The sequence below is a fragment of the Plectropomus leopardus genome, chromosome 20 (genome assembly GCF_026936395.1).
Source record: "Plectropomus leopardus strain MGB_pleo_1.0 chromosome 20, ASM2693639v1, whole genome shotgun sequence".
Lineage (NCBI taxonomy): Eukaryota > Metazoa > Chordata > Actinopteri > Perciformes > Serranidae > Plectropomus > Plectropomus leopardus.
In genome coordinates this window covers 4,493,831-4,516,907 of record NC_142195.1, presented here as the reverse complement: position 1 = coordinate 4,516,907, position 23,077 = coordinate 4,493,831, and the positions used below count along the sequence as shown (strand labels likewise).

The 23,077-nt window shown below is 38.5% G+C and overlaps 2 protein-coding genes across 4 annotated transcripts in view; both read right to left on the bottom strand.

Moving 5' to 3' along the window:
* Positions 1–3,729, bottom strand: part of LOC121960229 (homer protein homolog 1) — a 33,673-nt gene extending 29,944 nt beyond the window's left edge. The window contains exon 1 of one of the 3 annotated variants that reach the window (XM_088071189.1): positions 3,158–3,729. Coding sequence is in view for 2 of the 3 variants with exons in the window: in XM_088071187.1 (XP_087927313.1) it covers positions 2,548–2,552 (5 nt within the window). In the remaining variant the exon portion in view is untranslated. Of the gene's footprint in view, positions 1–2,547 lie in introns of all 3 variants that reach the window. The other 2 variants (XM_088071187.1, XM_042509861.2) reach the window with 2 other exon arrangements.
* Positions 3,730–5,468: 1,739 nt separating this feature from the next.
* jmy (junction mediating and regulatory protein, p53 cofactor) overlaps positions 5,469–23,077 on the bottom strand; it is a 37,980-nt gene continuing 20,371 nt past the window's right edge. The window contains exons 3-10 of the mRNA XM_088071063.1: positions 19,056–19,206; positions 18,547–18,716; positions 17,157–17,322; positions 15,468–15,658; positions 15,283–15,363; positions 14,053–14,145; positions 13,414–13,939; positions 5,469–11,917 (exon numbers count right to left, since the gene is read on the bottom strand). Of these exons, the coding sequence (XP_087927189.1) occupies positions 11,607–11,917; positions 13,414–13,939; positions 14,053–14,145; positions 15,283–15,363; positions 15,468–15,658; positions 17,157–17,322; positions 18,547–18,716; positions 19,056–19,206 (1,689 nt within the window). The 3' untranslated portion in view covers positions 5,469–11,606. The remainder of the gene's footprint in view (positions 11,918–13,413; positions 13,940–14,052; positions 14,146–15,282; positions 15,364–15,467; positions 15,659–17,156; positions 17,323–18,546; positions 18,717–19,055; positions 19,207–23,077) is intronic.

The following is a 23,077-nucleotide window of genomic DNA, read 5'->3' as shown; positions in this document are numbered from 1 at the left end:
TTGAAATGTGGATCGTTTTTGCGTGTGCTGCTTTCAGATGCCTTTTACAAGTATTTAAACCTTTAAACAGTGGGCAAATGGGTGCGGCTTCATTCAAAAAATTGGAAAAAAGGAAGCAATTTGACAAGTTGTCAAATTGCTCTCTGGGCCCTCACCATTACATAATATGTTGGTGCACCAGCGACCGAAATTGCATTTACAATACCTGTTTAAGGTGGGAATATCACGCCATCTTGCCACCTCACTGTTCTAACTTAACAGCCTTGTAACATGTCTGTTACATGAAGACTGTTGGTTGAAACGTATTTATCGTGTGGCTGCCACAGGCCCAGAATTAGAAGCATCTAAAAAGGACATTATTGTGTGCTGACGGTCAGTTTTGTTGTACATTGCTTTTTGTGTCGTGCACCTGGAAGAGTTTTTCAGTTGAGAGGGAGGCACAAGCGTGATGTTTTGATGACATGTTTACGTGTGCGACCCACCGCGGGAGACTGAAAAAAGAGGCTAATTCAAAGACGAAGAACTGCGACCGCAAATGTCCTCAAACTGGGAAAACAACACGCTTTGGGAACTCCTTACCCCTCCGAGCAGAGGACTAGATCTGCCGCCATATAACAGAGAAGGTAAATGATTGTGATCGACATGTTATTTCTTTGTTATTGTTGAGAAAGCGCTGCAGATGTGTATGTTTTACGTCACGCTTATAGGCAGACACTCGACGTCGCGCCCGTCATGCCTCTTTTGATGGCAGGATGCTGTGATGCGGTGTATAATCACACACTGGAGCGGAATGATGCCACTGTCATTTGGCTCTGTGTTCATATGCTGGGGCGGTATAAAGCGGGGACATCGTTGCAGCCTTTTAGTGCCATCTCTGTGCAAGCGTGGCGGTGGCATGGTCAGCAGGCAGTACGCAAAAAATACAAAAGTACAGCATGTAGTTCGAAAACAGCCCAGGAGAGCAAGCGAAACTCAGCTAGATGACATGTTTTGCAACAATTTTGAGTTTCGTCTCAGGGGGAACGGGGATATCTAAGCACTGGTTAGATGGAGGAAAGTTCCCCACATCTCATTTACACACACTACCCACACTGTTTTGATATAAAGCTGGTTAAAAATTTGCAAAGGGCCCCTTTAACCCTTTGAAACCTGAGCAAATTGGCTTGATTTCTTTCAAAAACATGAGAGGGAGGCAATGAGCAACAAAAGAAGAAATGTCAAACAAAATGATAAACAGTAGCTTGACAAATGATCTCTTTTCAACATTTCAATTCAGCAACATCTGAAAATAATATGATGCCTGCACAGCTGGATATACAACTAGTTTTCCTTGTCATGTACATCTGTCGTCTAGATTGGCTACAGATCCCTACACATCGTGATAAATTGCTACAAGTTCACTGCATGTCACACTGTCAATCAAGATTAAATTGTGGTCACTATGTGTCAGACTGTATGATATTAAATTTGAGGCATTCCAAAATGAGCAAGAAATCAGTAAACAGTACGAGAAAATTACCTGAAAATTAGTTATATTAATAAATAAAATGAAAACATTAAAATTAAAAAGAAAAGTTAAAAAACAAGGAAATTACCTGATTTAAAAATATAAGAATTTTGTGACGAAATTTTATAAATGGAATTTTGACTATATTGAACTATAAATCTATTTTTTGTGATTTTTGTCTTTGACATTTAACCCATTGCCGTTGCCTGATTTATTAAAAAAAAAAAAAACAAAAAAAAAAACATGGGAGGTAGACAATAACCCAAAAAAAAATCTGCGTAAAAAAAGAAAAAGAAAAAGAATAATTTTGTAGCATAATTTTTCATGTTTTTTTCTTTTTTACCTTGACATTTTTCCCTAGCTGTTTAAAATATTTTTCTAAATCTCTTTATGTCTTGCCAGTTGTGCAACGTGTCTTACCAATTGTGTTATTGCCTTTTTCTAATGTTTTTTGAAAGAAATCGCACCAGTTAAAAGCTTTAAATACTTGCATCTGAAAGCAGCACAAGAAAATATATTGCTCCAGGTATCAAATGGTTAAACTATATGTTCTCATGGAACAGACTATATATATATATATATATATATATATATAGGTCTTACATCCCTTTAATCACATTGTACCAAAGTACAATGTGATTGTAAGCAACTGTCTAAGCTCTGATACTTCCACCAACAGTAGCTTACTTCATTACAGCCTAATCTTTGGGCTTTTCTAATCTTAAATGTCAGTGTATAGAGGCTGTGAGTGGACATGATGGTGGACTTATCCGGCGTGTGTGGTTTATATGTGGTGTTTCTGCGGCTGTGTGTAAATAAATAAGCGTGTTGTTCAGTATGTTTGGAGATGACAGGAGTACTTCATGCAGTTAGCCACGGGTGGCTAAGCTAGCTGTGATTGCAAGACTGTGCAGCTTTAGTGCCCCTGCTGAAATCTGCTCAAGGGCTGCCCAAAATCTTTAAAAAAAACAAAAAAAACAACGACAGCCATACCCTAACACGTAGAGTGAGAAGTGTAGTTTGATATGCAAGTGACATACCCCATTTTGGCTGGATTTTGGTGGCTTTAGTAGAGTTGAAAATGCTCCTGTCGGTGGTCTCTTGAGGGCGGTGTGAACAGGCTGGAGGCTAGCTTCAGCTCCTGATCCCTCTCTGTCTCTCTCTCTGTCTGTCTGTGTCCAACTAAAGCCGCTCTGCTGGTTGTGGCTTCACGGCCGGTGGAGCCACGGTGCTGTTCTCAGTCCAGACATGGGCTTGTTGTTGTTCTTATGCCCTTGGGTTCATTTTCGTTTGGTTTCATCCGAGCAAACGTGCCTGTGCATGCATGATGAGCGCAGCAGCAGCAGCAGCAGCAGCACTGACGCTGCTAGGAGTTAGTTGCAACCGTTAGCTAAATAAAAGTCCTCACAAACGAGGATTAACGAGCTAAACTCGGGGCAACACTGACAGGAAAGGCAGTGTGGTTAAACCGAATTAAGCTTGTGAAGTTGCCCCCTTTGAGAGCACATAGAAAATGTCGAAAGACACAAACAAAAATGTTTTCTAACCGGTAAAACAGCGCGAAATAAGATAGCTTTATCCATACGTCGCTAGCTTAATTTAAGTGCTCCGTTAGCCGCTGTTTGTGTTAACAACACAGTGAAATCTCACCAGCTGGTACATGTAGATTTGGTCGTCCTCAGCCGAAAAATAACTCAATAAACCGACTGTCCATAAATCCCACTTTCAGTCGTTGGCTCTTTCTTTCAGTCCGCTGTGCCATTAAATTCAGTTTCTTCAAACCAAGTGTGATATTAAAGAGTTTTTTAACTGCCGCAAGTCAGACCTTTAACGCCGCTTTGTGATGGTGGACATCTTCTTTCCAGAGGGAGCTTGATCTCCGGTGTTTTTGGAGAAAAGACAGAAAACACTTGGTGCATAATCCAGGTTTTATCATCATCATCCTCCAGCTTGGCTCTACGGACGTCGATGTTGACCAAAAAAAAAATGTACAGGGCAAATGTAAGTGCAGTCCCTCAAACACAAGCTGGTATCTTATTGTTTACTTTTTTAACGCGTAATTTAACCGCGCGGTGAACCGGGATTCAGATTCTGATCCTGGAGCTCCATCGGCGGGTTCATCCTCTCATCATCATCCGCCTGTCTGGTCTCTATCACCCCGCAGCTCATTCATTTAGCTCGGCTCCATCCTCCACTGCTGCTCTGACGGGAGCATTAACTTACGACGTCATCACGTCACCTCTCAAATTTTGACGTAATTAGCAATAAAGTGTTTGCTCACATCCGGTGTAGCTGCGAGGAAAAAATGTTATACAGCATATTTTCTGTGTGACTGTGATAAACTTTTTTATATTATGCAATAAAGGGAGAGGTACTCAGATCTCTGAAAATTACAATCGAAATATTCTTTGTCTCTTAATGTAGTTTTAGTGTATTCTGTTTTTGATCCGTATTATTATGATTATATTTTTATATACTATTTTATCTTATTTTTTTTATTTCTTTATTAAAAAAAAATAATATTATAAATTATGTATAAATTATTATTAGTAGTAGTAATAATAATGTTTATCTTTTCTGTTTATCTTAATTTTTTTTTTTTCTGACATGTTTTTCCAATCTCTTGTTTAATTCTCCCTAAATTCTTGCCTGGCCTTAGTTCAGCTTTATTGTCTGGCTTCTGTTGTTGCCTCTGGGGTTTCTTGCCTTCGTGCTATATAAATAAAGTCATTATTATTGTCATTATTATTATTAGTTGTAGTAGTAATAGTAGGTGTTGTTGTTGTAGTATATGTCTATAAAATATGGTTTTAATATCACATTTGACTCATTTGACTCCTACATTTCATTGAAATCATATTATTTTATTATGTTTTTATTAATTTTATTATTTAGTTATTATGTGTCATAATTGAAAGTATTCATTATGCAGAATGGCTCTTCAGGCAAGAACATTTAACCTTAAATGGTCATGTTTTATATTTATTTTAACCTTAGAACACGTGTATCAACACTGATTTTCTTGTGCTGTGTTCACTTATCGTTTACTGACATTTCACCTCTGAAACATAAGAAAACTGGTCTCATTTTGTTTTTGAATATGTGGGGAAATGCGATGAGCAACTAGGGAAGAAATTTCCCACAATTTGAAAAATCTAAAAATGTAAAAAAAAAAAAAAAAAGTAAAAAGGGACAAAAAAAATTACCTGAAAGTTAGCTGTTGGGAAAAAAAATAGATATTATCAAAAAATAGGGAGAAATGTCCAGAAAACTAAAATTATTTATTGAAAATTATGTTGCAAAATATATAAAAACATATATATAAATATAATTTTTTCCTTTCTATCTTTTCCCCTATTTTCTTATTTAATTTTCTTGTAACTTTTTTACTGTCAGTCTTTAAAAAATCGTAAAAGTCACACCTTCTATAAGCCAAAAACTGTGAAATATGTTTATTTATGGGGGAGGGAGGGTCATGCATTTTCCCCTTGTCACGTATGGAGGCTCAAGGAAAAATATTTATTGCTCAGGGTAGGGTCTTGATATATTAAAAAAAAAAAAACTAAAATAAAAAATAAAGAATTAAAAAAAAGTTGGACCCCAGCTACCCCCCTACTCAGATAAATTAAATAGTCTTTTATTGTAAATATATAATTATCGATGCATCCATGTGTACATTATCTTTTGTTGCAGCCGGTACATTTTGACAAATCTAAAATGCAGCCATTGCTCCAATTGCTTAATCTAAATTAAATAATTAAAACTGATTTTGTAAGCATATTTTATATCATCAGAATCTACAAAGGAACTCCAGTGTTGTCAAATATTATGTAACAGAGTAAAAATGCATTATAGTGTGTTATAAACCATCTATTAAAGTTTATAAGCTGCATATAAATGCTAACTATGGGGGATTACAGTAAAGTGTTGAGCCTTCATACACCAAGGACTATTCAAAGACGACATGTCGGTGCTGAATTTTATTTTGAAAGGAAAAAAATATATATAATTGGGATATAGAAAGCAGAGAGGAATGTCATGATAGGAACCAAAAAGCAAAAAAAAAGAGAGAAAACCTTAAAAAGTACATTTACATTTGTATGCTTTTAAAAATCATTTTAAAATATGAAGTTTCAATAAATACTTCAATACATTTAGGCATGCGGATATATATAATTTTTTTACATTTCATTACAGTATTTAATTCATAAAAATGACTTTTTCATCTCAATTATTGCACTTACGTTGTGATGGGTTTGTCCTTAAAACCAGTCACATGCATAAGGTCATGAAAGGTCAAACTCGTGTGGTATTCCGAGTCAGAGGAAATCTACACATTTGACAGAAAGGTTTTTAAAAAAGGACAATGGATTTTTTAAAAAAGGGACAGAGCGGTGTGAGGGAGTTACAATCACTGAGCAAATATCTGCTGCCAAGTTTTACTGTTACACATGATCTAGAAAATGTTTTAATATCATTAAAGACGTCTGTGGATGAAAGAGAAACCATGATGTCACACTGTACCGCATGCAACATGTTCAGAGTTACTATGTTTTTGACACTTGGCAGCAGTTTCTCTATTTGAATGGCAGCTGTAATACTACGGTTTCAGCAATAGCTTGACACTTTTGGAAAAGATGCTTGTTTTCTTTCTTGCAGAGAGACAGATGAGAAGATTGACTCCATTCTAATGTCTGTAATGTAAATATGAAGCTGCGGTTAGCCACCGGTCAGCTCAGCATAAAGACTGGCAATGGGGAAAAAATCAGACTGGTTCTGTCTTCAGGTAATAAAATCAGCCTACTAGCACCTCGAAATTAACAAACCATATCTTGTTTGTTTTATCTATATAGCCAAAGTGTGAAAAATACAATTTAAGGAAGGTTAAATCTGACTATTTCCCTAACTCCCACCAGTCTTTTAAAAAATATTCAAACCTGCGATAACTGTGAACACAAACTTCATACAGTCAGCTTTCAGGTATCTATGTTCAGGGTTCATACACACTTTTTATTATTTCTATATAACAGCTTATTAAAATATGTATTATTAAAAACAATCACAAATTTCAAACAAATTAGAACTGAGCATTTAAAAATAACTTAGGGACTGTTTGTTATTTATGAGTGGGGAGGGGGTGGTGCTATCAGGGGGGAGGCATGTCATTTTAAAGCAGCAGATATGAACTTTGTTTTTTTATTTTGGGTTTAGGGGAGGGCCATACAAGTTTAAATGGCTGTATTTTATATTTATTTTTACTGCATATACTTAAAGAAAAAGCCTTTTTTCTTTAATTTTTTTTGGTGATTTTCAAAAGAAAAATTTTGACTTTTTTTCTTTTAAAAAATCACTAAAAATCACACCATTTATGAAAGCCAAATTTTGTGAAAACAGAAATCATCGTCGGATTATCACTTTTCAAAGAGCGCTAGAGCACATCATGTGTTATTATATATGTTTGTGAAACAAAATTCCATGACATTTCCAAAACCTCAAGGGTACATTTAGTTTTTCCAAACCCTTCCAGGCCTGGAAGTTGCTATTTGCAAATTTCTTGACATTTCTAAGTTTTTCATGACTGTATGAACATGTATGAACTAAATTCACTAATTTTGAGCTCTGGCTTTGGTCTCTACCAGCTTCTGGGGGAAACATGGCTACTTGGCTACTAAATGCAGTTAACTACACATATATTTGCCAGTTAATCTTCATTCTCAGTCTTTTTTTCCCTTTGAAACTGAAATAAATATTGTTTTAAAACACTTAAGATGAGCCAAATCTCAGTGGGAGACAATGGGAGTTGCCTATCACAAAAAGGGGCATACTGTCGATATGGATTCACAGATCTGCCCAAGATTTTGTGCAAAGGTTGGTTATTTTGTTCATAAAATCTGGCAAAAAGGAGCAACATGTGGTCGCAGCAGTTGTGAATTTGAGCACACTTTACGTTGGAAAAAGCCAGGCTAGCCATTTCCCTCTTTATCCAGTCTTAATGCTAAGTACAGCTATTTGTGTGCTGGCTGCTGTTGTTTCATATTTACTGCACAGACATAAGAACAGCATCTAATTTTGTCATCCGACCCTCAGCAAGAAAGACAATTATTCCTTTCCATAAAAAAATTAAACTAACGCTTTTAAAATTAGCCATGGTACTCAGTGCATGACTTGTTAGAAACAGGAAAGAAAATGTGAGTTTCAGTTGAAAACGGTTTGACACAGTTTAACACATAATAAAGGTATAAAATCACACACACACACACACACAACAAACTCAAACAACAAATACTCCAGTAAGTAAATAAGCTTGTAAAACAAAATGTTTGAAGGCAGTGGAAAAAGAGAGAGTCGTTCTCTCAGGTGAACAAAATGACAGTAAAAATAATAAATAGAAACATCACACATGATCTGGATGGTAAGAGCAGGAGGCTGCGTGTGGTCCCAGCAGAGGGCGATGAAGCTGCAGACTTCAGCTCAACTAATCCTCACAGAAAAACTTCATTCTACATGCAACATGGAAATGTTTCTGCGTCATGGATCCAAAGTGGAAAAACCTCTGCATGTGGACTCTGTTCTACATGTGTGTTTGAAGATTTTAAAGCAGGGGAAGTCATCTTAAACATTCCCTCACTATTTAAATTTTTTTTTAAAATACTATGGAAGCATAAAACTGTCAAGCCAGAAAAGAAAGATCAGTATCAGGTAATAAAGTAAAAAGTTTTGTGTTATGACAAGACTTTTTTCAGGTTTTTACAAGATATTCTCTTCGATTCTCAAACGATATAATTATCTAGTTAAAACATGAAACATGTCACATTATTACATAATACGGGGTCACGCTATTAAATGAAACATTTTTAAAAAAACGTTATTGTTACAACATGAAAACATGTTGTGATAAGGTGAAAACATTGTGTTATAACAAAAAAATCCTATTATAACATGTAAACATCTTGTTATAGCATGAAAATATTTAGTGATGCAAAAATCTTCTAAAAACATAATAATGTGATAACATGAAAACATCGTGTTATACCAAGAAAATATCCTATTATAACATGTTAACATCTTGTTATAACATGAAAAAGTCTTCTAAATCTTCTAAAAACTTGAACAAAATGTTATATCAAGTAACTTTTCATGCTATTACCTGATACTGATCAGTTGTTTTTTTCATTCTGGCAAGCTTCCATCAAAGACCCCATGAAACATTAATTCATCTGTAAATGATTTTCCTGTGTAATCGATTAATCGTTAAGTCTCTTGAATAGTACAAAGAAAATATTCAATATGACATCTTCAGATGTCTTGTTTTGTCTGACCGACAGTCAGAAACCTAAGTATTAAGTTTAAAGTGACATAAAACTAAAAAAAAAGCACTGTAAAACTGTCACATTGGAAAAGTAACCAGAGAATAATTTGAGCTCTGCTTTAAAAAAATGACTGAAACAATTAATCAGTTGTTTAAAGAAGTACAGATTAATCTTCTGCTGAATTGTTTCAGCTCTAATGATCATATCGTAAGAGCAGAGCTTCATAAAGGAGATTTCCATAATTTTCTGACACTCTCAGCCTTTTTGGTTTCATTTTTAAGTCATATACTAATGAGTCTTGCAGAGTAATTAAACAATAATGTATCATAACAGCGGACGATCACAATGTAGGTTATTATTATTCATCAGAGGGGAATCCTCTGCAGATAATAAAGTATATCTATCTATCTATCTATTGAATTATTATATCCCATCCATCCATTTTTTCCATCTCAAAGAGTGACAGCACAATCAGCCCATCACAGATTCAAGTAATCGTTTATGTTTCACTTGGTGCCCAATATATATAGTCATGTAATATATATATTTCGTCTAATATATATTTTGTCACAATACTGTCCTGGTGTAAATGGCATCCTTGAAGGAGGAAACACAGAGGATGCACAAGTGAACACATATTTGTGATGAATAATGATCTGAAACTACAGCTGGTTGTGTGTGTTGGTATTTCCAAGTTGACTCAGTATTTGTGAGCCAGCTGTGCGGAGCTTCTTAAAGTCTGATCCTGTCTGGGCTGCAGGTAAACACTGTTTGGATCATATCCTTTCAGAAACTCTCTCTCTGACATATACTTAAGCTCGATCAGCGACAGCATCTCAAAATACATCAGCGCTTTTCAAAGTGACACAAATACAGTATATATTAAATATTTATGAGCTTTTTCCACACCTGTTATTATAATTATGCTCTAAATTTTAGAAATGTTCTGCTTTGGGTAATCTCTATAGTCAGATATCGGCTAATGAATGCAGAATCTGGAGGCAGTGGAACAAGGTTTTGGTTTTGGAAGTGTCCTGGCTTCTGTTTGTAGTCCATTTGTAATGTGGGTAGTACTGAACAATCACATTTGAAACCCATTTGGAACCCATCGCCACCCATCCGGACCTCATCAGCTAGCTCCTGACAACAATTAAGATTTATGTTCGAATTTTTAAAATTTCTTATGAAGAACAAGGTTTCCCTCCCATCCTTGTATTTATGGCAGCCACAATTAAAACATTTGCTGTCTCAAAAAGATTTTCTATTTTTGGAGCTAGACTGTTCGCTAGGAGAGCCGTTTTCAATCTATAAACCATTTGAATATTGATTGCACCACACTCAGAGCTTGGACCGTACTCTGGGCACAGATGGAGCAGCAGAATGAAAGCTGCAGTTAAAGTGAGACTTAGGCTAGAGATGTGGTTCACTTAACTATGTGTACGCGTGATGGTTGCCACATGTCCCCTGCGTTGGTTTCGTGCGTGCACCTCAAAAATGCGACAGGGGCGTGAGATGCAGCAAGTATATAAACAGCAGGGGCAGTGTGGAGGCACGAGAGACACACTCTCCTCACTGTCCCGACAGGCTTGATTTAAAGACCTTACATAACACCAATGTTGTTGCCGCTGTCACCTTTTCTGCTTTGACCTCAGCATTAACATTTTCATAACCTCCTTGACTGATACTGAATAAATTTGAAAACATGATGATTCTCAGGCTATTTTTTCATTCATTTTTTTCTCATTTCTAAATTAACATGTGGATGTTTATCAGCGATAATGACGTCCTTAGAAAGTGCACGGCTCACTAAGTCTATAAATACATGTATCGTGTCTGTGTGTTCAGATTTGACTGACTTGTAACTTTGTGAAAAAGTGCGATTTTTGGTGCAAATTGTGGTTATCGGACACTAAGCGTTTTAAAGCACCGGATTTGCCTGTGAGCTGCTGACTGTGTTAAACTACAATAACCAACTTTCTGTTAATTTCAGAACAGATGATGAAGACTGAAATTGAGTTTGATTTCCTTTCTCTCAAACCTCTTTATCTTTTTATATATTGTTTCCTAAATATTTGTACATGTAGCTATTTATGATTTTTAGAGTGAAAATGCTTAAAACGGGTATGGGTGATTTGCAAAACATACAAATCAGTGCCAATTTTTGGCATTCTTGCGAATTTAATTAACAAATTAAAGTGTGACATTATGGGAAATACGCTTATTCACTGTTTTTGCTGAGCATTTCTAAATATAAAGCTACAGCCAGCAGCTGTATCTCCAAAAGCGTCAAACTGTTCCTTTAAGGAAGTGGGAATTATCCTATCACACGTGTACATGTCTAGGCATTTTATGCACTGAAAGATGGCTGTCACAATGTAAAAGTGTAAAGCACACGTAATCAGTGAAGAGTCTGAATGCTCACTGTGTTGTTGTAAGCGAGAGAAACGTGAATAAACACAATACTTACTTCCTAAAACAAACCCATCACAGCAAGCTACAGTACGACTCTGACATGTGGACTAACATAATGAGAGGTTAGAGGTTGTATCCTCGCCAAGAATGCCACAGCAACGACATAAAAAAAGATTAGTGGTCCATCTTTACAAACAACACACAAAAGTACGAATAAAAAAAATCATACTTCTGAGCAGTTTTCTGATGTAAAAAAACTCAATAGGATTTTGTTCAAATTGCACCACGGTATCTCCAGGTGCATTAAGCCATCGCTTTGTCTTCATTTTGACTCCACGTATCCATAAAAAAATGGAGTTTATAAACTTCAAATCTGCTTAGTTTTCCCAGTCAGTGCATGGAAGGCCTTCATCCTCCGACTCGGACTCGGGTGAAGCCTCCTTGATTCTCCTCAGAGCCTCATGGATGCTGCGGGTCAGAGCGTCGGCCGAGTGGGGGAAGCTCTTGGCGTGACGCTGCTGCTCCGGCCGGGTCCGTACCTTCTTCAGCCGCACGCCCTGCCGGATCTGAGCCAGGATGTTGTTGCTGTCATCATCCGGGTCGGGGGCTAGGACGCGCAGCTCAGCCTTCCTCAGGTGGAAGCTGCCACGTTTGAGGGAGGCCAACACCTCGTCCATGGGGGAGCTCGCTGCAGACACACACACACAAACACACAAACACACAAACACACACACACACACACACACACACACACACACACACACCACAGTTAAACTCACATTCAAGACTTTTGAATACCACACAGAATGCAAATTAATATCTGCTTAACAATTATACCTGCCAAAGTATTAAAGTAGAATGGAAAAGCTGTAGGAGGACAAAAAATTATAGCAGAAATATGAAAAAATATCATTCAATTCATTAAAGTTTTTCATAAGCATTTTTAAAGTTAAATATAGAAAAAATACAATCCAGTTACATACAAAAAATGGTTAAGAAAGACAATATCTATCTTTCTACGTATCTATGTATGTATAAATATATATAGACAGACAGACATACAGATAGATGTGGCCTTTGGACAGCAGGTGGCATCAGTGCATAGATGTAGGTTTGTATATGTGAGTTTGACAAGTCATGTGAAAGCGCTTTGAGTGGTTGAATGACAACAGAAGCACTATTAAAATGCAGGTCCATTTACACGTGCACTAACATACCTGCCCAGCCACACTGGCTACACCACAACAGACCACAGAGGAACTCAGATTACAGCACATTATGAGAAGTGCTGTACAAATAAAGGTTATTTAAACTATGCAATTACATCTGTATATTGTAGTTTTTATTGTTAGTGTTGTTGTTCCTGTGCTGAAAGTCATGATGACACTGCCCGTGCCATGATGGAAAAGGACAGATTATTGCTTGTATGTTTGTTAGGCTGCACTGCAAACACACATACCTGCTGCTTGTCTGTTGGATTTCTAATAAACTAGCTGCATTTCGAAATACGCTGCTTTGACTTATGGGAAATGTAGTATGAAAACACGTTTGCTGTTACCACCAGTAACCACCGATGTCTCCAAATAAACCAGGATTAAAAATCTTAAGGATTACAAATTTAATCTTCAACACCAGGATAGACATCAGTGTCTGTGTGCTGTGTTCAGATGACTTTCACAGGAATTTAAGCCTGCGAAACTTGAGAAAATGTTTCTTTGAAGACAATGTGCAACTTAGCAAGAAATGTCCTGCAAACTGCAAAACAAAATAGTAACAGGTGACGAGGAATAGACCTGAAAATTAGCTGACGGGGATTGTTAGACATGATGAAAAAAGAAGGGAAAAATATCCAGAAAATTCCATTTAGAATTCTTAGAATCATATATTAAAATTATGTTATAGGGGGAAGAAAAAATATATAGAGAAAATAATAAAGTTTATTTTCTCTGTTTTCAAATGTTTTTTTTGTTGTTTATTTTTAGGAAATGTTTTTCTTTTTTACTGATTTATTGCTTATTTTTGGCCTATGTCTTGTTAAGTGACTCACTACCTTCTTCACGTTTTCAAAAAAAAAAAAAAAAATCAAGCAATTTTATTCTGGTTTCAAAGGGTTAACGAAGACTTTTCATATAATAAATGTCAAAAGGAAGCTTTTAAAGTGAAGAATGTGAGCTTTCTCCTCACCTCTCCTCCACTGCGACGAGTCCAGTGAGGCCGTCTTCTTCAGCTTCTTCCTCGCCGTCTGCAGCTGACTGCTGTCGAAGAAGCGGGGGGAAAACGGAGCCAGGGGTAGAGAGGACGATTCAGACTCGCTTTTATGATGCTGCACTGGCCTGGGATCATTTCTCCTGCCCTCGACCTGCTGCTGCTGCTCCTCTGAGGGAGGAAGTGGCGGAGGAGGAGGGGGGGGTGGAGGAGGAGGCGGAGGGGGAGGAGGACCCAGTGAAAGAATAGATGGGGAGGCTGAGAGGGGAGGCAGAGAGAGGAATGGAGGCGAAGAGTCGAGATTTTCGAGTTCAACTGTAGGTAAGGAGACGCTGTCGCAGCCGCAGACGTCGGGCGGAGGTGCAGAGAGTTCTGGGAGATCTGAGATGCAGTCGGTCTGAACGCTGGCTGAGTGAGTGCTGGGCAGCTGTCCTGCTCTCCTCCGGCTGTGAGGCTGACTCAGACGCAGCCGGCTGGACTTCAGAGTCACCTGGCCTGGATAACGCTGATATGGAGGGTCAACAAAAGGAGGTCTGACATTAGGGTCACTGGTCACAGGTCAAAGGTCACAGGTACTCCTGAGAAGGAGCTAATCGTTAGTGAAGGTCTGAGTCTCACCTGTTTGAGGCTGCGAAGTCTGTCCAGAGTCCTCTGCCTCTCCTGACTCACTCTAGTGTTGCTCCTGGCTTCATCTTCCTCAGCTTCAGCTCCCTTTACAGGAAACGACAGAGAAGATCTGATGTGGTTACAAGTTCATTTAGGATGATGCGAAAGCTGTCAGTTAAACTCAGACTTGCAAGAGACCTCCTGGAAAAGCTGGCTCTGCTGGCCCATACAGTAGGCCTGTCCAAATAACGGCTTCTGTCGGACGATACATTATCTAGGGTTATCCCAAATACCATGTTCTCACTGAACACTGAACGGCATTTGTCCTCTGCACAAAAATAAAATGAATAAAAACAATATCGAAATTCCGAAATTGAAAACCAATTAAAGAATACCCGAACATTTGGGTCCAGCCATAATATTGTCCTTGAAATTATTGCAAAAAACAATGTTCATTTTATGCACTGACATTATTTACAACAAGCCTTTCAATAAGTAATTCATTATTTAGACTAGAGATGACAGTGTTTCAGCATAGTTTTTTTTTTCATTTCATTCAGCTTAGGCGCTGTGTAAAAACACAAAGGCACTGCATCCCAGTCTTATAATTCTGTCATAATTCCAGGTTTATTCTGGCATCCTGTTGGCTAAAAGTTTGGTGCTACTCTCATGTATCAAACATGCTTTTAAATACAAAGGCAATACTGTATAATTACATGGATGACCTTAATCATTTTTGTAGACATCAATAAGTTGATGACAAAATTATTGAGACTGGCATCCCATACAGTCACTTTTGCCAGTCCATGGAGAGAATTTCAATGAAAGAAAAGATTTTTCAGAACACCACATGCTCACATATACATGTGAATAAAGGGAAGAAAAGCAGTTTAACAGGACAGGTGTTGTGTTTGGGTTCTCCTGTATTTTAGCAGTTCCTTATTAGAAACGCACAGTAATAAACTAAAACCCCAAATACCAAAAGAAGACAGTACCTCACAAGATCAGAAGAAGATGTCCTTTTGTTCATTAAAGAGCCAAACAAACTTCCTGCTGAAAACTCTGCCAACTGTTTTAAACCCTCTGCCAAGCACTTTTTTTGATATATGATTGTGGTTTTTCACTACTGATGGCTTGTCTCAATTTACAACACCAAAACCTGTCACTAAATATGTAAATGCTTATAGAATGGCTGTACATGCTATCACATGCGCCCACAGACTATAAATATTTGAATCTTACCTGTTGCAGTGTCTGCAGGGAATCAGCATGGCTACCTTGTCGCTGTTGTAACTTCTGGTTGTGATTGACGATACAGATTTCCTATTAATGAAAAAAAAGATGAAATAAACTAACCTGTGTAGCTGGTATTAAGTGCTGTAATGTAACTAAGTACATTTTCTCAGGCGCTGTTCTCAAGTGCTTACCTTCTTGTTTTTGAGGTAGACTTTCTTGGCCGTGATGCGGCCTCTGCGGGCCTCCAGCTGCCGTGTCCTCTGCTGTAGGACGCTGAGTTCTTCATCTCTGAGGGGGGACGGCGGGGTTGCGGGATCCTCCTCACCCTTCATGGCATCGGTGCTCTCAAAAGCGTCGTAGTACACCACCTCATCCTGTCGCTCTGGTACAACAACGGAGCAGACTCATCAAAATGTAGCTTATGAACGCTCCTCGTAAAATATTCCTAATCTATATCGCTGGTATAAAGCATCTGAAAAATGAAAATCTGAAAAATGATTCGACAGCAGTTCAATCACCCACTAATGAGAACACTTGTGGCGGCTGTGCACAGTCTGAATTAAAGTTAGTATTTTAGAAATGTGCCGTTACACTCACAGCTGGCTACATCACATGGTTGCAAGGCTACTGGAAATTAAAATCGATGAAAAGGAACACCTGCAGACATTTTTCTGAAGACTACAAATGGAAATCAGCTAGTTGCTGAATGTGTTAGACTCTTTTCCTCGTATGAGATCAATGTTTTATAATGGTACCTGATAAATAACTGTAATAAACAAAACTAATTATAGATCAGACTGGGATTAAAAAACAGTTTGTTTCTTTTTATAAAACTAATAAACAACGTGAGCAGCACTAAGCAGTAATTAAACAATGTAGAAAATATGGCCTTCAGGGACTCATAAAAAAAGATTAAGTTATTGTTAATTACATTTACAACTAATAACAAAAATCTGATTATCACACATTGACAAAAAAACATTTTTTAACAATAAAACAAACATTTTTGGATCCTTTAAATGTGTTTTTGAAAGGCTTATGATAGATATGTATTTAGTTATTTGTTGCAGTTGGTAAATATATCTTTTGCATTTCTGTACTGCTGGTAGTGACAACGCGTCTCTGCTTCCATCAGTCATACACAAAAGAGGCCAAATTATCCCAAATACTTTAAATGCCATTCTGCACTGGTTTTGTCATTTGAAGAAAGAGTCTGCATGGCAGCGATCTCTGTAGTATCAAGTTCCTGCTGTCCAACCAATCACAAGCAGTGCCATTTGATCACTTGGCACAAACAGCTGTCAATGATGACGCCAGAGACAGATGAGGTCACAGTGACCTTGACCTTTGACCTATGAACACCAAAAACATTTTATCACTGGATCTAAGTGGACAATTGTGTCAAATTTGAAGAAATGTCCACAAGGCGATCTTGATGTATCGTGTTCACGAGAATGGCGCGGACGTACATAAGGACCTGTACAGGGATGAACAACCTGAAAACATGATTCCTCTAGCCTGGCTATTACCCACGCATGATAAGAACTACCTAAAATGGCAGAAAACCTCCTTGGGAAACATTTATTTAATGTTTTAGTGTTTTCTTTTTTTGTTTTTAGGCTGGCCCATTGCTCATCCACTAACAAGGAGGGGGCCACCAGGGGGCGATCGAGATGGTTTGGTTTCACGTTTAGGGAGCTATGTCATGTCATCCATCTTTATTATACACTCTATGTTACTCATCTGCCCATATATAGCCCAAGAATAATCACTAATCAGCTGATGTTATCAGTCAGGCTCTGCAATTTTTCGTGACAGACAAATGCCATTGACACACAGTCTGTCTGTCACACTAAGCTATTACAAAAACGGATGCTCACCTGTCATTTGCCTGCGCAGACTCTGCAGCTGTGCAGTGAGCAGCAGCTCTTCACAGCGCAGCACCTCTGCCTGAATATCATACAGCTGCAGCTGCAACTCATAGTACAGCGCCTCGAGCTGGTCCAGACGCACCATGGCATCCTCCCCACCTTGCAGACCCTGCATCTAGAAGACACAGCAAAAAAAACACACACCTGCATTACTTTCCTATAATAGATCAGAGTGCATACACCACGGGCCGGGGGATTCTTCAGGACTTCCTGTCTGTGCATTTATTTTGAACAGCAAAAGGTGGAAACTGAACCTGAGGCGGCAAAGCTAGATGGCTCCCGCACACAACAGGGTCTTTTTTTTAATGTATTTACACATGAACAGCGAGTATTTGACCCCAACAGTCATTTCCAGTGAGTCACTTCCACTGTTGTACACCAGGATGTTATTCTCTCCATTGCAGGATGTCTGAGCAATGAGGTCATATTACTAACACAGTCATTATATTGCTTTTCCCCTTTCTCTATCCACTTGTCTTTTTCCAAGTGTCTGTGTCACTCACTCTTGTTACTGTCAGTCAGGTCCATTTATGATTTGACTTTTGAGGCACTTCACTTATATATTTACATATCATGCTACTTAATACTTCCACTGCACTACATTTTGAGACCCAATTTTGTACTTTTTAACACAAGTTTCACTTTTATGAGCTGCAACATTAAGGTGATGTACACAAGAATGCATGACTTACTTTAATAATATAATATATATGATTTCGACATGGGCCATTCTGCATAGTAAGTATGTTTGCTGAACCAAAACCTGTGCACTTTTATTTAAGTCAGAATTTGTTTGCAGAACTTTAACTTGTAATAGAGTATCTCTATACTGTGATATTGTTACTTTTACTTCACTGAATACTTCATTCCCCAAATGACCATTTGTATATCAGATACTAACCCTGTGTTACATGGAATTTGTGAAGACATTTTTTACTTTTGTTTTACAAAGGTTTAACTTTTGTTAAACTTGGACCCCACTTACCTTAACTCAGCTACAATTTTTCAGGTTTTTGGATTCTTTGTTTACCCTAGAGACATGCAAAAAACAAACAAATAAAAAAAACCCAAACGCTTCCTTCAAGAATTTAAGGCAACGGGGGGGAGTAAGTAATATAAAAATGGTCACTTGGACGGGTTAAGTTTTACTTTAAGTAAAGACGTTTGTTTTTCTTAAACCACTGGTTATTGTGGCATCTGACAAACTCATCTAGTGTATCAGCGTTTTTAAGCACACAATCAGATAAACTTCAAGATCTGACATTAACACACAGCTGGGTCTACATCAGTGGAGAATTTCCTTGTGAGTAGCATCAGTGTGTGTCCTGGTGTACTTTACCTCCTCCTTCAAGCCATGTTTCCTCTGTTCCAGGCATATTTCCTTGGCTCTCATCAGCTGCAGAGTTTCTTTGGAAACAGCGTACTGTAGCCGCTCCATGCGTTCCACCGCTGCTGCCCACGCCGACTTGCCAAACTTCCTCTGGTCTGCACGCATCCGCTCATATAAAGCTGTAACACATATTAAATGTCAGAAATTGACTATTCATCATGTAGTTGATAAACTACATGAGTTGATTTTGCTATGAATTACATAGCAAAATGATGATATATTAAACTTTTTTTTTTTTTTTTTAATTTCTGGAGGCAGGGGGGGCTTGTAGATATGACTTTGGTATGTGAAAGCCATCAAACATGGAGAATGTTGGTTTTAAATCACCCCTACGTGGAGTTTTAAGTGCACTTTGTTATAGAGTAAACATACAAAACAAAAGGTTCAAAGATCGCAGCAACGACAAAAGCCCCTGACTGTTTTATAAATGCAGGAAATGCCTCCTCTCGTGTGTTTACCTTTCTGTGCCCGTGTTGTGGTTTCAAAGAACTTGACAGTCAGGTCCTGTATAGAGAGTACGGCGGCGTGAGCCTTCTTCTGCCACTCTTCATCCTCTTTCCTCAGGCTCTCCACTCGACGAGGACCCAAGCGCTCCGTCTCCAGTGAGATCTGATGGGGGTCAAAGAAAGCAGGTCGTTATCTGCAGTTCAGTCAGTGCAGATATAGTGCATCATGGCCACAGTTTATATCAGCAGTTCTCGTCACTCCTATTGTTATTCTATTCTTTGTCTTACTTTTAGCCTACGTAAAGTGAAAGCCACACATCAACAACATCCAGAAAAGCTGCTGACTTATTTTGGCCTGGGCTCATCTGAGACAAACTGACACAAAGTGTAAAGGTGTGCTGTGGTCTGACGAGTCCACATTTCAAACTGTTCAAAGCCATATATCAACAACATCCAGGAACGCTGCCGACTAACATGGACTGTCACAAAGTGGAAAAGCGTAATGTGGTCTGACGAGTACACATTTCAAACTTTTGAAAGCCATAAATCAACAACTTCCAGAAATACTTCCATCACCTTTGGGCCTGAGCTCATCTGACATGGACTGACACACTGTGGACTGACACACGGTCCACATTTCAAATTGCTGAAAGCATTATATCAACAACATCCTGAAACACTGCAGACTCATTTGGGCCTGAGCTCATTTGAAACAGACTGACACAAAGTACAACAGTGTGCTGCAGTCTGACGAGTCCATATCTCAAATTTGTTTTTGGAAATCATGGACATTGTGTCCTACAATCCACATTGGATTCAGTGAGCTTGAGCTTGCAAACTGGCACCATTAAAGTTCCTGTTTGCAATGTACCCATGATGTATAGACAACTATCACCGTATTACTTTAACAGTGAAGAAAATTTTAAAAACATGATCATTTTCAGGCAAGTTTTGGAGTTACATTAAGCATCTTTTTTTGTGATTTCTCAGCAGATTTATGTACCTTAATTCATGACGGACATTGAAATGTTAGCCTCAAACTAGCTATAAAAATATGTGTATCACGTCTGTGTGTTCAGTTTTGAGGTATGAGGTATTTGGTGAGATACCACTAATATGACCAACTGCAAAAATGTGGCGCTGACGGTTTTGATTGCCTCCACTATCCGAGTGCCAAAATACAAATACTAACTTATTACTGTCTAGAGCACTAGCATGCACAGGTCCCTTTCTCCTCACACAGTATCTTTGTCTCAGCTCTCTCCCTCTGTGAACTCCATGAACTCTCCCCTGAAAACCCTGATAGGACCAGTCACCACACTGCTCTGTAATACCAGCAGGTTACAGCAGATGGTGGTAACAGTGACCAAAGGCATGCCTGTGCATGTTTATGTTTAGAGTGACACTAACCCAGTGTCCTACTGGGCTGCTGGAACAATAAATACGGAAAAGAGAAGAAAAAATCTCTCATGACAAAAAAAATCTGCATACACTCTAGAAGAAGTTTATATTACGTGGCACAAGAGTGCATGTCAGCCACGGCTCATGTTTCACAGTTCACCGGCTCGTGTCGGGCCATGTGAAAAAGAGTGAGAAATAGGGAAAAAGCAGTGCCACGTGGAGTCCTGTCCTGGGTGTTGACTGAGAGCAGACCCCCCGCCCCTGTGTCCTTCCCCCTCCTCCAAGAGAAGACCACATGGAACAAAATGTACACAGACACATTAACTCCCTGTGAGGGCCTCGTGCACAGTCAGTCATATATTAATATCTTAATGTAAAACAGATGCATCTAGGTGCTCAAAAATAAACACCAACAAACCTCAAATGCCTTGATTTATGTCATCCAGCATACTCAGTGTATTGTAGTGTGTGTGTGTGTGTGTGTGTGTGTGTGTGTGTGTGTGTGTGTGTGTGTGTGTGTGTGAGACTGCACGTGAGGCACAAGAACAGGGAGTGGTTTCGGAGGTGAAACTGGGAGCGAATTGGGGAGGAGACATTACGTCAGAGACCAGAAAGAAAAAGTCTGATAGAAGAAAAGAAAAAAAAAAATCAGGAATGAGAGAAGTCAAGAAGTTAATTTTCAGCAGCGGTCTCACTGTTCAGGTATCCTTTAACAGAAAAGGATACAGTGCCAGCAGCAACATGTGAACACATGTGAAGAGAAGAGCAGGCTCCAGCATTGAACACCCACAGAGCACCAAAAGCAGAAGAAATGTGCCGTCAGCAGATCAGTCAGACCTGGTGACATGTCACACTGCCTCTGACACTTGACATTTAAAACCATCTGCTGTTTACCTTTTGTTCCTGTGGTTGTTGAACTGAAGCAAAACATATTTGTATCAAGTTAGCCCATGCCTGTCACTCTGTTGTTGGACTGGTTTCATGCAAAGCAGAAAGCATCCATCCATCCATCTGTTTGTTCTTGTGTTTGATGTACAGTTAGATCTGCACTCCTTTACAGCAATCTTTCTGTAATTTAACATGTCGTCTTAACGTGTGAATGAGCACCCCTGGTCACTTTTACATACAGGACACATGTCTGAACTGAATGTGTTTGGGTTAATATAAAAGCTGCAGCAACAGCTCAAAAGATGCTTTGTGTAACTCCTCCTGTACAGATCACTGATCCTTGCTCCGCAACACTGGCTCCCTGTTGCTTTTAGAATAGATTTTTAGGTATATTTGATTACTTAAGAAGCCTTGCTTCAAGTTGCTTATCTGATCTGTATTGCCCAACATCCCTTCTTGCACCCTGAAGTCCTCCACCCACTTTTTAGAATTGTCATTAGGTGGTTTTAACTTGTGTTTTATTTTTTTTACATTTTAGTTTATCCAAGTTCATCTTGTGTGTGTCCCTTCTTAACCATTCGGTTTCCCCTCTCTAAATCCAGACAGTTTTATGGGTCTGATCCAGTCAGAGCTGATCAGGTCGATGGATGAGAGGAGCAGCTGCTGCAGATTCTTTGACCAAGAGCGATCAGTGGTTTCACTTTCACTGCGCCTGGTGTTCTACTGCTCTGATGTTGCCCACAAAACATTCAATAACCAAATGGTGCTATTTTTCAACAGTGCTCCTAATGAACGGTCAGTCTCAAAAAATATCAAATCAATTTGTGGTGGCAGATGTTTTCATGGCGGCAGGCCACCACAAAAAATTAACACGTAAGAAACCCTGTCTGTGTTTTATGTGCCAAGTGTTTGGCTCTTTTTTTGTTTCTATGTCTTTGTTTTTAAATGTGTTTTTTATGAACACTTTGTGACTTTTTTTGAATGGTGCCGATAAAATAAAAATGTATTATTATCATCATTATTATATAACATTATTATTTGCACATATTATCCTGCCTTAGAAATTAATTTATCACTTCAATTATTGTCCCCTTTGTGTAAAGTCAATATATTAAACAAGGAAACACTTTGAAAGAGACAATTTTTAAGTGTTGAGGTGATGGATCTTCTAATGTCTCCTCTCACAAGAAGAATGCACGTTGCCTGTACAACTCACAATTGACAGAAAGGGATCGAACCTGATGCAGCGAAAGAAAACAACATCTGTTGACATAAACCCGTAGAGCTCTGCAGCAGTGCATTTTGGCTGAGTGAAAAAAATATCAAGCCTGACTGAACAAACAAGACACGTTGATATTTCCCTTTCACCTGTCACCTACTTCTGTCACTCAGTACAGTTCATGACCTAAACCCTTTTTCATGAATGACACACAATGTAAACACCACTCATTCACCACTACTCATAATCATACAGGCTGACACAGAGACTGAGGACAGATGAGCTCACAGAGAACAATTCTGTAAGCCTAACTTTTCATGTGAGTCCAATATACTCACTTTTCTTTCATACTTCAGTCACATCGTCGCTCTGTGGCACATCAGACTGTTGTAATGCTCAGTTAACTTGTTTATTAGAACTTTTCTTATGCACAACTGAAAACAGGCAGGAAGCAGCGGGGGAAGATGCTAGTGATTTGCCTTAACACCTCTGGTCAGCAGCTACTGGTGACAAAACACAGACGTGT